The sequence below is a fragment of the Nerophis ophidion genome, linkage group LG06 (assembly GCF_033978795.1).
Source record: "Nerophis ophidion isolate RoL-2023_Sa linkage group LG06, RoL_Noph_v1.0, whole genome shotgun sequence".
Classification (NCBI taxonomy): Eukaryota; Metazoa; Chordata; class Actinopteri; order Syngnathiformes; family Syngnathidae; genus Nerophis; species Nerophis ophidion.
The window spans coordinates 63,930,620-63,943,271 of record NC_084616.1 but is presented as its reverse complement, the minus strand read 5'-3'; the positions used below and the strand labels follow the sequence as shown (position 1 = coordinate 63,943,271).

The 12,652-nt window shown below is 39.6% G+C and overlaps 1 protein-coding gene across 1 annotated transcript in view; it reads right to left on the bottom strand.

Annotated features, from left to right (window-relative positions):
* The window catches only part of zgc:113278 (Translocating chain-associated membrane protein 1-like 1-like), a 30,517-nt gene extending 19,236 nt beyond the window's left edge, over positions 1-11,281 (bottom strand). Inside the window, exons 1-6 of the mRNA XM_061904566.1 lie at positions 10,866-11,281; positions 7,239-7,299; positions 7,050-7,168; positions 4,369-4,485; positions 4,211-4,269; positions 2,778-2,862 (exon numbers count right to left, since the gene is read on the bottom strand). Coding sequence (XP_061760550.1) covers positions 2,778-2,862; positions 4,211-4,269; positions 4,369-4,485; positions 7,050-7,168; positions 7,239-7,299; positions 10,866-10,985 — 561 coding nt within the window. The 5' untranslated portion in view covers positions 10,986-11,281. The remainder of the gene's footprint in view (positions 1-2,777; positions 2,863-4,210; positions 4,270-4,368; positions 4,486-7,049; positions 7,169-7,238; positions 7,300-10,865) is intronic.
* Between the last annotated feature and the right edge of the window lie 1,371 nt (positions 11,282-12,652).

Genomic DNA, 12,652 nt, shown 5'->3' with positions numbered 1-12,652 from the left:
CAGATCTAGTCCAGCAGCTGGTGCCAAAACCCCACATATTTATGCTCCAAAAAAAAAACAGGAGGTTGTGCCTGGGCAAGGATGGTTTTGCCCTATTGTAGTGAGAAAAACAACTGTTATGATGCAAAAACAAGCAATCCTATCCCTCAAAGCCAACGTCATTGAAGTGTAATTTCCCCTCGTTGGAATTGAGGTATTGTGTGGCAGAACGATTGCTGTGGATCGACCAGTCTAAAATAGTCAAAATCCCCCACGTAAGAATTCCATTCAGTTGTTAACAAATGGCCTTCTGGTCACAGAAGGTGACTAGAATGATTCTAACTCCTGTTATTTGTTGGAGGCTAAATTGCAGATTTTTTTTAGGAATGTTTGAAAGGACAGTGTTGTATATTGGAGAAATAGGTGGTGTTGCAGACCATCTCCTCTGTCTAGGGGCTCCCCTCAGACCCATTGTCAGCAGTATCAACTCTGTGACATAGAATATTGCTAAGTATGTGACCAACATCTTAGCACCTTGGGTTGGTAAAACTAAACATCCTGTCCAAAACTCAATTGAATTTGTAGCAAAGATCAGAGATCTAAAACTGGAAAAAAATGAAATAATAGATTAATTTGACATCACCTCTCTGTTCACCTGTATTCCAACTCAGGATGCAGTAGAGACAGTGAGGCAACGTCTACTAGGTGATCACACCTTACAGGATAGTTCCACAATGATCAGGTTTGCCTTTAGCTGGAACTTTGCCTTAACACAACAAACTTTCAATTAATGTGAATGTTTTCCCGACAAAAACATGGTTGTGCCATGGGATCACCTGTACCCACAATAGTAGCAACATTTACATGGCAGACTTGAAAACGAGAGCTTTGAGCTTTTTTAAAGGAACAGCACCAAGTCATTGGTACAGATACAGTATGTAGAAGACACATGGGTGAAAATCTGAAACCAAGAATTGCAAGCCTTCACAGAGCACATGAACCCAGTGGACAAAAACAAAGTTCACAGATGAGGATGTAAAAGACATTAAGTTGCCTTTTTTTTGACTGTGATGTCCAGATTGGAGAAAACAGGGGCCTCCAGGTTGGGGTTTATAAAAAAACCCACACATACGATCAACACCTAATTTTTGATTCACACCACCCACTGGAACACAAACTGGGCATTATAAGAACCCTACAATACGGAGCTGATAATGTTCCTAGCAGCCCACAGGTCAAAGAAAAAGAGCATAGGCATTTGAGGGAAGCTCTTAAAACCTGTGGTTACCCCAGCTGGATCATTTGTGAAACAAACATCCGGTTCCAGAAATAACCTGAACACTGGACTAAATTGGCCCTAGTGTGTGAATGTGAGTGTGAATGTTGTCTGTCTATCTGTGTTGGCCCTGCGATGAGGTGGCGACTTGTCCAGGGTGTACCCTGCCTTCCGCCCGATTGTAGCTGAGATAGGCGCCAGCGCCCCCCGCGACCCCGAAAGGGAATAAGCGGTAGAAAATGGATGGATGGATGGATGGATGAGGATGAAAAAGGTGACCGACACAAACATTTGTCATTCCATATGTATCAGGTCCATCTAAGAAACCCTGAAGAATTTTTAACCAACACAACATCCCAGTACACTTAAAACAAGGCAACACCCTGAGACAGAGACTAGTGCATCCTAAAGACCGGACACCCCACACCCACAAAAACAATCGGGTGTATGCTATCCACTGTAATGATGAATGCACCGATACATATATTGGAGAAACGAAACAACCACTAAGCCAACACTTCAGGCCAAGACTCAGCTGTCTACCTGCACCTCCGGGAAAAACAGCACTTTTTTGGGAACAAAACTGGTATAGATTCTGGACAGGGAGGACAGACGGTACGAAAGAGGAATTAGGGAAGCAATCTATGTCAAGGTTGAAAAACCATCCCTGAACATAGGAGGTGGTCTGCGACACCACTTGTCTCCCACATACGACACTGCCCTTTCTACAATTCCTAAAAAACTCTGCAATTTAGCCTCAAACAAATAACAGAAGCTGGAAACATTCTGGTCACAGAAAGTGACCAGTATGCCATTTGTACCATTTCTTTACAACTGAACGGAATGCTTACGTGGGGGATTCCGACTATTTTAGACTGGCAGTGGTCGATCCACAGCGATTGTTCTGACACAATACCTCAATGCTAACAAGAAAAAATTACACTTCAACTGTCATTGGCTTTGACCGTTAGGATTGCTCGTTTACATCAAAACAGTTGTTTTTGTCACTACGATAAGGTGAACCCATCCTTGTTCAGGCACACCATCCTGGTTTTTTTTTTTTTTTGTATAAATACTTGGGACTTTAGCACTGTCCGCTGGACTATATTTAACCAATCTAAGTCTATGAGCACAAACTGATGAAGCCTACTCGGATGAGCGACAAAACGTCTTCTAAGACAAACCAAACCGTCCAGTTGCGATCGATTGAATGCCCTGAGATTATTCATGTACATTCACTGTTGCAAACGACCCTCTGAGAGTAGCCGTTAATGGGATGTGGCCCTTAATGAAAACAAGTTTGACACTCCTGCATGAGAGCATCATTTGACATTGGTATAGTGAACCTCCAAGTGTAATATAAAATACAGCATAATAAGGCACATAATAGTCAGTAGCTGCCGGATAAACAACATGACACAGCAGCAAAGTGAGATAGTGAAACAGTAGGATTTAAAGCATGCAGGTCTGGTTCACAATTATTATATAGTATACAATAATGTTTCAACATTAAACACCTTACCTTGCGTACTTTTTGAAAGTAGAGTTCAGGAAGTGTGTGAAGCCAATAAGCAATTTGGCATACATAGAAAAACTTGGCCTGAAAACTAAACAAACAAAACAGGTGTTGAAGTAAGGACAAGGTTTATATCGCATTGTGCATGAGATTTCCATACAACGTCTGCTAAACTGCAGTGTTTCTCCAAAATTGCCAACATACCCCTGGTGGGGGGTGTGAGGCCATGGGCATAGTGGGGGCGTAGTCAACATGATGCCATCATTGAATTTGCATAACCTGCTATGAATCATCCAATGAATCAATCCATATATTATATAATACAAATGTACATACATTTTTACATATATAAACTTTTATATATAGATTTAAATATATATATTTTTTATAAATTGGTATTAACATATTTTTTTTGTTATATTGTATTGTTTTTGTCTATATCTAAATTTTTGCCTCTCATTATACAATGTACATTGTTGAGATCTTTTCAAGATCCTTCCTTCTCCAATCCTTTTAGTGACTTTTTCTTTATATAAAACGACTAGCAACAAATCTAGGATCTTTTTCTGGTTTGACTAGAGACTGTAATCATGTTTAGAGACTCTTCTCTCAATCCATGTCCCTGACCAACAGTGAAAGCAACAGCAAACCTGACGTCACACTTGCTTTCTTACCATGAATTGATTAACTACCATGAATTGATTAACGTTGACCCTGACTTAAACAAGTTAAAACACTTATTCGGGTGTTACCATTTAGTGGTAAATTGTTCAGAATATGTACTGAACTGTGCAATGTACTAATAAAAGTATCAATCAATCTTTGCGCTGTTCCAATCTTTCTCTCCTAGATAGCCACCACTGTCCTCTTATTATCGCATAGTGCACATTTTGTAGATCACTGTTCGCGGTTATATTTCGGCTATATTAAAAAAAAATTCCACGTGCGCATGCTGCCTCTGCTCCAGACAATCCCCTGCGCATTGCTTAGGTCATCACAACACCCGGTTTCAGTATTTTTTCGGTTCATCACTTATGAATAGTGTGCAAATAATAGGCTATACATTAACAAATTTTACACAGCAACAACCTGCTGGTGTTAAAATTTATGTTCATGTATTATTGCTGTCCATTGTTTCCATGACTGTGAACGCACCGTGTTGGCGGAGAATGAGGAAGTGTTGTTGTGTGTCTAAGAATGAAGCGTTGTCAGCATAAGATTCGCAATAAAAGTAAAACAAAACTGTCAGACTTTGTGCGACTTCCTCTGCAGGCTATAATACATTATATTGCTTTTATTTGTTTAGTCGTGAAAAAAAAAACTCACTTTCAAGGGGTGGTGAAATGTATTCTGCCACGGCGTACCATCACAATCAATTACATTAAGGGGAAACCCTGTACTGAAAGGACATAACTATATGAAAATAACACCTTACGTACACCATGTGAGTGTGTGGATAACCCTCCCATAGGAAAGTTGGGTTTTTTGCAAAGTCCTCCTATCCAGGAAAATACAGAAAGAAAGAAAAAGAGAAGATGTTATTAATAGTGTGACAGATTGAAGAGACGTGTTTTAATGTCCGGTGTAACTTTCATACTGCTGTCAGGATGCTGCAGCCCCAGATGAAGGAAAACAGGTAGAATGCCGCCAGTTGCCCTGATTCATTGAACTTGCTGTGTTTGGTTTTTGACAGATGCAGCCTCCTGTTAATTTTCTGAAAATCAGACAAAACATTGGGGAAAAAAAATCATATTATAATGGCACTTTGTAGATTTTTCATTTAAATCTGTGAAAATGTATTTTATGTTTTAACTGCTTTTTGTAATGATATGTAAACACATTTATAGATGTGCATGTCTATTAGTATATTAAAGCTCACAAAACTGTGATGAGACTTTTGACATAAAGGTACCAGTAAGGAATCATTTTATTTGCTCTTGGCTTCTTATAAAATAATTACAATGCACTTTAGGCCAGTGTTGTGATCATTAATTAACAGAGGTAAGCATTCGTTGAGAGGTTAAAGTGGAAGTGATGTCAAATAACACATTTTATAAAATAAAGTCTAAACGTTTTCCATAGACACTGTACACAACCATGACCAGTAATGTTAAAGCACCAAGAGGCGTTTGGCTGGTCTACCGTTATCCTTCTAGACCAGGGGTCGGCAACCTTTACCACTCAAAGAGCCATTTTGACCAATTTCACAAAATAAAGAAAACAATGGGAGCCACAAAACTATTTTGAAATTTAAAATGAAATAACACTGCATACAGAGGTTTTTTTTTTGCTTTGTGTAATATGAAAATTTACTGTTATTGCCACCTGCGAGTTTTATATGAATGCCGCTTGACAGCATCAAACTTGCCAACCCTCCCAATTTTTCCGGGAGACTCCCGAATTGCCGAGTAACTATTATTTCGTATGTCTTTAGCGCCCTCTACAACCTGTACAAACTGCTTACCAACCCAGTCACATGTTGTATGTGGCTCCTGCAGACACATGTAAATGACTGCAAAACATACTTGTTCAACAGCCATACAGGTCACACAGAGGGTGCCCGTTTAAACAACTTTAACACCCTTACTTATATGCGCCACACTGTGAACCCACACCAAACAAGAATGACAAACACATTTCAGGAGAACATCCTCACTGTAACACAACATACACACAACAGAACAAATACCCAGAATCCCATGCATCCCTAACTCTTCTGGGCTACATTATACAACCCCGCTAAGACCACCCACCCCCCTCCGTGCGTCGGTTGAGGTGGGTGGGGTTGGGGGGCGGGTTTGGTGGTAGCGGGGGTGTATAATGTAGCCCTGAAGTGTTAGGGACACATGGGATTCTGGGTATTTGTTATTTTGTGTTTATGTTGTGTTACAGTGCGGAAGTTCTCCTGAAATGTGTTTGGCATTCTTGTTTGGTGTGGGTTCACAGTGTGGCGCACATTTGTAAGAGTGTTAAAGTTGTTTATATCACAACATTCAGTGTAACCTGTATGGCTGTTGACCAAATATGCTTGCAGTCGCTTTCGTGTGAAAACAGAGGGCCTATACTACATGTGATTGGCCGGCACGCAGATAGCATGGTGTAAAAGCAGGCGAGACGACATTTACTAGAGAACGCTAAAGGCATTGCCGTCATGGCGTACCCTCAATATTGATTTCAGGAAGAAAATCGGAGAGTGTTGACCCCGGGAGATTTCTGGGAGAGGCACTGAAATCCAGGAACCTCCCGGAAAAAACGGGGGGTTCGGCCAGTACGCAGCTGAGCCACATCAGAGTGATCAAAGAGCCGCATGCGGCTCCGGAGCTGCCGACCCCTGTTCTAGACCATTAAAGTGTAGCAGTTGTTTCACTGTCATAAAAACAATAAAAAGGTCTGGTAAATCCTGAGTACAAGTCAGAGTTTTTTAAGGTTAATATTGTTAGCATATTTTTTTGTGTCCGTTGTGACTCTTCGGCCTCCTTGTGGTGGCTCCTTGTGGTGCGCATTTTTTAAAGGAAAGTATAATTTCCGACTATCTATGAGGCTGTGATTGTGTTCCTGACTCGTGATTATGAGAGATAGGAAGGTAAGAAAAGGGAAGGGCAGCACTTTGTGTATCGTGACAGAGACATCTCCACAAGAAAGACGTCTGAATCTTCAGTGTCCAACCCCCGTGGTAAGCAACAACCTAAAAATAAAAACCTCTAAAGAAAATAAAGCGTTTAATTCGATTCCTTGGCCTTTGAAATTTTATTTTAAGTTGAATTGCAGTGTTATGTTTTGCAAAACGGCTCTTAGAGTAAAGGTAGCCAACCCCTGTTCTATAGTCCATTCCCACACAACACCTCCATGTTTGTATGTATACTCATACTGGCAGGGAATAATGTATTGCTTTTTAAAAAATTAACTGAAATGAAATTGACAGGATTACACTATTAAATTAATTAGTGTTAAATTACCCCTATGTGTTTTGACAGGATATGAAAGTCATGCTTTTTTGATTTGGTGAACACATAAGACTGTAATATTCCCTCTGCAAACTGAAAATATTCAGAATGTGTAAAAAGGCAAGTGCTTTGGATATTAGTCACATATATATTCAGGGAAAAGTGCAGGAAAGCCAAAATGGGGACAAATTTCCCCTAATTATCAACTATGCTGTTTTAAAAGTGATTTCAAATATTTAAGTGAAGCATGTAGCAAAAGTGTCATCATAGTAAGTCAGAGTATAAGAAGGGGAAACATTACACAATGTTAGAACTGCTCAGCATGGATTCTTACATCCAAAATATATTCTTGGATGAGGGCATGAAGAATGATGGCGATGAGGAGATAAAAAAACACAGTCGCCACATCTTTTGGGCCATAATGGTAAAAGTTCACTGGGTCGTTCTTCTCACCTGTAAAAAAAACAGATGTTTACCAAAAAGAAACAAGACGTCATCACTAGAAATTGCGCTTTCTACTCACCAAGAACTTGTGTGACATTGTACTGGACTGTGATGAACATGATGGCAAACTTTGCTGTGACCTGCAGTGCAAAGAAAACATTACCGTTTGTCAGACAAAAAAACAACAATAAAAGCAAATAGCAAGTGAATGGCATCATTCAAAATATGGTTTCAAAGATTAAAATAATCAACAAATACATATTCCAAAATTGTGTAGAGGTTTCCCAGGAGGGAAGCCGAAGCTGTAAAAGGGAGGTGACCAACTCCATAGTTTCACTCACTACATTTTCAAAGTAGCTTGCCCATCACCCATTACCATGAATTGATTAACGTGGACCCTGACTTAAACAAGTTGAAAAACTTATTCGGGTGTTACCATTTAGTGGTCAATTGTACGGAATATGTACTGTACTGTACAATCTACTAATAAAAGTTTCAATCAATCAATCAATCAACTCTATGTAACAGTACGTGCATGAACATTGTGATTGTGACTGGGATCCACTTTACCCGCAGCCCAAAAGGGCTGGACATCAACAACATCCAAAACAACAACCCTAAAGTTTGCGTCATTGCCACATGCACTAAAAAACTATTAATTGACTTAATTTGGTTCAAACTAATTTTAAAATCCAATTAAAAAAACGTAATGTAGTGTATCAAAGATTTTGTGTGGAAAAAAAATTAACAGTGTTTTTGACATTTTAAAGATCGGAATAATATAACCCAGATTATGTGATTGTAAACCAGTTCCGTCTTGCATTCTACACTCTCATCCATCCATCCATGCATGTAGCAATCTTGCCAACGTGATAATAATGAAAACTGTTACGGCGTGAGAGGGTGAATACCAGCATGAGGTTCCTATGGGTATGGTTTACGTAGCCATAAAGGGCAATGAATTGGCAGATCAACTGGAAAGCTGACGCTAACTAATGCTAGCATATAAGACCTTTGATGACTTTGGAATCAGCAAAACTGTATATAAATGCCATGATTGTTTTCACATAAAAACTACTATTATACAACTTTGTTGTATAATTCTGTGTGTCATACTTGATCATTTCGCGATATTGCCATATTTTTACTGAAAGGATTTAGTAGAGAACATCGACGATAAAGTTCGCAACTTTTGGTCGCTAACAGAAAAGCCTTGCCTGTACCGGAAGTCGCAGACGATGACGTCACCCGTTGATGGCTCCTCACATCCTCACATTGTTTTTAATGGGAGCCTCCAACAAAAAGAGATATTCGGACCGAGAAAACGACAATTTCCCCATTAATTTGAGCGAGGATGAAAGATTCGTGTTTGAGGATATTGATAGCGACGGACTACAAAAAATAAAAAAGTTTTTAAAAAAAACGCGATTGCATTGGGACGGATTCAGATGTTTTTAGACACATTTACTAGGATAATTCTGGGAAATCCCTTATATTTCTATTGTGTTGCTAGTGTTTTAGTGAGTTTAACAGTACCTGATAGTCGGAGGTGTGTGTCCACGGGTGTGTTGACGCCAGTGTCTCAGGAAGTCGACGGCAGCTTTATGGACGGCGCAAGCTCAGCTGGCCTATGGTAAGAAGCGACTTTTTACCACAATTTTCTCACCGAAACCTGCTGGTTGACATTCGGTGGGGATGCATGTTCGCTTGACCGCTCTGATCCATAGTAAAGTTTCACCTCCGGGAATTTTAAGCAAGGAATCACTGTGTGGCTAAAGGCTAAAGCTTCCCAACTCCATCATTCTACTTTGACTTCTCCAATATTAATTGAACAAATTGCAAAAGATTCAGCAACACAGATCTCCAAAATACTGTGTAATTATGTGGTTAAAGCAGATGACTTTTAGCTGTGTGTGTGTGCAGCGCTCATATTTCCTAACAGTCCGTGACGTCACGCATACACGTCATCATTACACGACGTTTTCAAGAAGAAAATCCTGAGAATTTTAAAATTGCAATTTAGTAAACTAAAAAGGCCGTATTGGCATGTGTTGAAAAGTTAATATTTCATCATTGATATATAAACTATCAGACTGCGTGGTGGGCAGTAGTGGGTTTCAGTAAGCCTTTAATACTGACGGACAAGTGTCGCGGTGTGACTGCAGCCAGGCACGTAAGAAAACCCACGTCTCCCTGGCAACGTCTCTGTCGCTTTCACTCATTTGCCGCTTCTCCACTAACCCAGGGGTAGGCAACCCAGAATGTTTAAAGAGCCATTTTGAACCCACATAACAAAAATTGTCTTTGTCCGGAGCACACAACGCTATCAAGCGCAATTCATATAAAACTCGTGGGCAACACTAACATTAAACTTTCATGTTAAGGTGGGGGCCGCAAAATAACGTCTCGCGGGCCGCGTGTCTGAGACCCCTGCTCTAGTGTCATGCTGATGGTTAAGTTCGGCGTGGACAGGTTAGAGCAATGGTTCTCAACCTTTTTTCAGTGATGTACCTCCTGTGAACATTTTTTTAGTTCAAGTACCCCCTAATCGGAGCAAAGCATTTTTGGTTAAAAAAAAAGAGATAAAGAAGTAAAATACAGCACTATGTCATCAGTTTCTGATTTATTAAATTGTATAACAGTGCAAAATATCGCTCATTTGTTGTGGTCTTTCTTGAACTTTTTGGAAAAAAAGATATAAAAATAACTAAAAACTTGTTGAAAAATAAACAAGTGATTCAATTTTAAATGAAGATTTCTACACATGGAAGTAATCATCAACTTAAAGTGCCCTCTTTGGGGATTTTAATAGAGATCATTCTGGATTCATGAACTTAATTCTAAACATCCATCCATCCATTTTCTACCGCTTATTCCCTTTTGGGGTAGCGGGGGGCGCTGGCGCCTATCTCAGCTACAATCGGGCGGAAGGCGGGGTACACCCTGGACAAGTCGCCACCTCATCGCAGGGCCAACACAGATAGACAGACAACATTCACACTCACATTCAAAGACTAGGGCCAATTTTAGTGTTGCCAATCAACCTATCCCCAGGTGCATGTCTTTGGAAGTGGGAGGAAGCCGGAGTACCCGGAGGGAACCCACGCATTCACGGGAGAACATGCAAACTCCACACAGGAAGATCCCGAGCCTGGATTTGAACCTAGGACTGCAGGAACTTCGTATTGTGAGGCAGACGCACTAACCCCTCTGCCACTGTGAAGCCTAATTCTAAACATTTCTTCACAAAAAAAGAATATTTTAAACATAAACAATATTTATGGAACATGTCCACAAAAATCTAGCTGTCAACACTGAATATTGCATTGTTGCATTTCTTTTCACAGTTTATGAAGTTACATTCATATTTTGTTGAAGTATTATTCAATAAATATATTTATAAAGGATTTTTGAATTGTTTCTATTTTTAGAATATTTTTTAAAAATCTCAAGTACCCCTTGGCATACCTTCAAGTACCCCCAGGGATACGCGTACCCCCATTTGAGAACCACTGGGCTAGAGAAGAGGTAAGAGACAAATGTTGATGTTTAGGTGTAATGTGCGCCATTTGGCGATCAGACGTGAGGGTGGGCAAGAGGGGCGTGGGGATGAGGAAGGAGGACGACAGGCGGCTGGTGTCATGTCAACCAACCGAACACAACATTAGCTCGGCAACTATCAAACACGCTTAAATCCGCACAGTACCTCGAACATCAGGCCCAGGAGGATGGTCATAGCCAGGCAAGAAACCATGTCGGCGTGGTTTTGGATAATAAATTCGTGGCTGAGCATCGGCGGGCTCTTGTTCTTCTTGCGGAAACCCATGGTTGACTCGCAGGCGAGACTCCTCTTGCTGCTGCGGGTCTGCCGTTAACTGCACCGCGGCTGGCCTGCGCCGGGCAGCCGATGGATGAACGCCCCTCTCCGTGCCGTCTGAATGCGCGGTGTCATGTGTTCAATAACATTGCGAAAACATTGCGAGCCAAAACAAAACTACAACTCAACACCCACTTTTTTTTAACCCACGGCCGACTGGTAAAGACTGACGATGGGCCCTCCCACTGCCCATTCATGAACCGCCCTGTGTGTGCCCTTACGTGCGACACCTCGTACCTACTACAGTTGGGACGTTTGCGAACGAGGCGAACATGTTGAACGGCTCTCCTAAGTGAATGATGAGAACCGAATTGCATTTGCGAGTCGTTCGTTTGGGAGACAAACGCAAACTGCCCACGCTGCCTTCATATACGCGCCACAAGACTACTCTAGAGTGCGCTACGATACTAAGTAACCTTTTTGGGAAAATTTTACTCGTCAGAGTAGTTTTAATGCGGCATATTGTTACGATGTGCTGCGGTTGTTGTTCTGTTCGTGTGTGAGTGAAGTTCAGAGTTCCCATTGTCATGAACGTACCACGCCTACCGCCCGAATGCAGCTAAGAAAGGCTCAAGCACCCCTGCAACTCCAAAAGGGACAAGCGGTAGAAATGGATGGATGGATGGATAATCAAGTGTTTTGATATAATATCAATGTATTTTTTTATTTATTTCGGCAATCTTCACATAAAAAAAAGAACAACAACAAGAAAAAAAAAACAACAACAACAACACTCATTTGAGCAATGATTGAGCCGAAAGGGTGTAGGTTGAAGCAACGCTTATATAAACCTACCCCATCACAACAAGAACAAGGTTCAAAATATATAAAATCTAAAACATGCTTCAATTATATTACTTTTTTTTTAAACAATATATAATCAACATATATGTAGCACACGTCTCATATACACAGTTTAACATTTAAATCAAACATATACATTTGTACACTTATATATATATATATATATATATATATATATATATATATATATATATATATATATATATATATATATATATATATATATATATATATATATATATCAATCAATCAATCAATCATATACATACATATACACATATATACATATATATATATATACATACATATATCACATATACACAACCTATTTAAATTCCATATAAAGTGGTAATACATACATTTTAATACAACCTATATCTATAATTATGAAATCATAAATTGTATTTATATACATATTATATATTATTGTCTTTCTAAAACAATGTTTGCTCTTCTTTCTTATATTTACTAATGATAAATGATTTAAAAAGCTTTTTAAACTGGTTTATGTTGGTGCTGTGTTTTATTTCATCCTTTAAACAGTTCCATATTTTAACCCCTGCTATTGTTATACTCATTCGTTTCTGCGTTGTTCTACAATATTGGATCTTAAAAAGTAGTTCTCCTCTTAAATTATAATTCCCTTTTCTTTGTAAAAATCTTCTCTGTAACCCTGTTGGAAGTAAATCTTTACTTGCTTTATAAATCATTTGGGCAGTCTTGAGTTGGATGAGATCTGGTAGTTTTAAATCAAATGTTTTTATAAATAATCCATTAGTGTGTTCTCGGGGTCCTGTGTTATGCATTAGTCT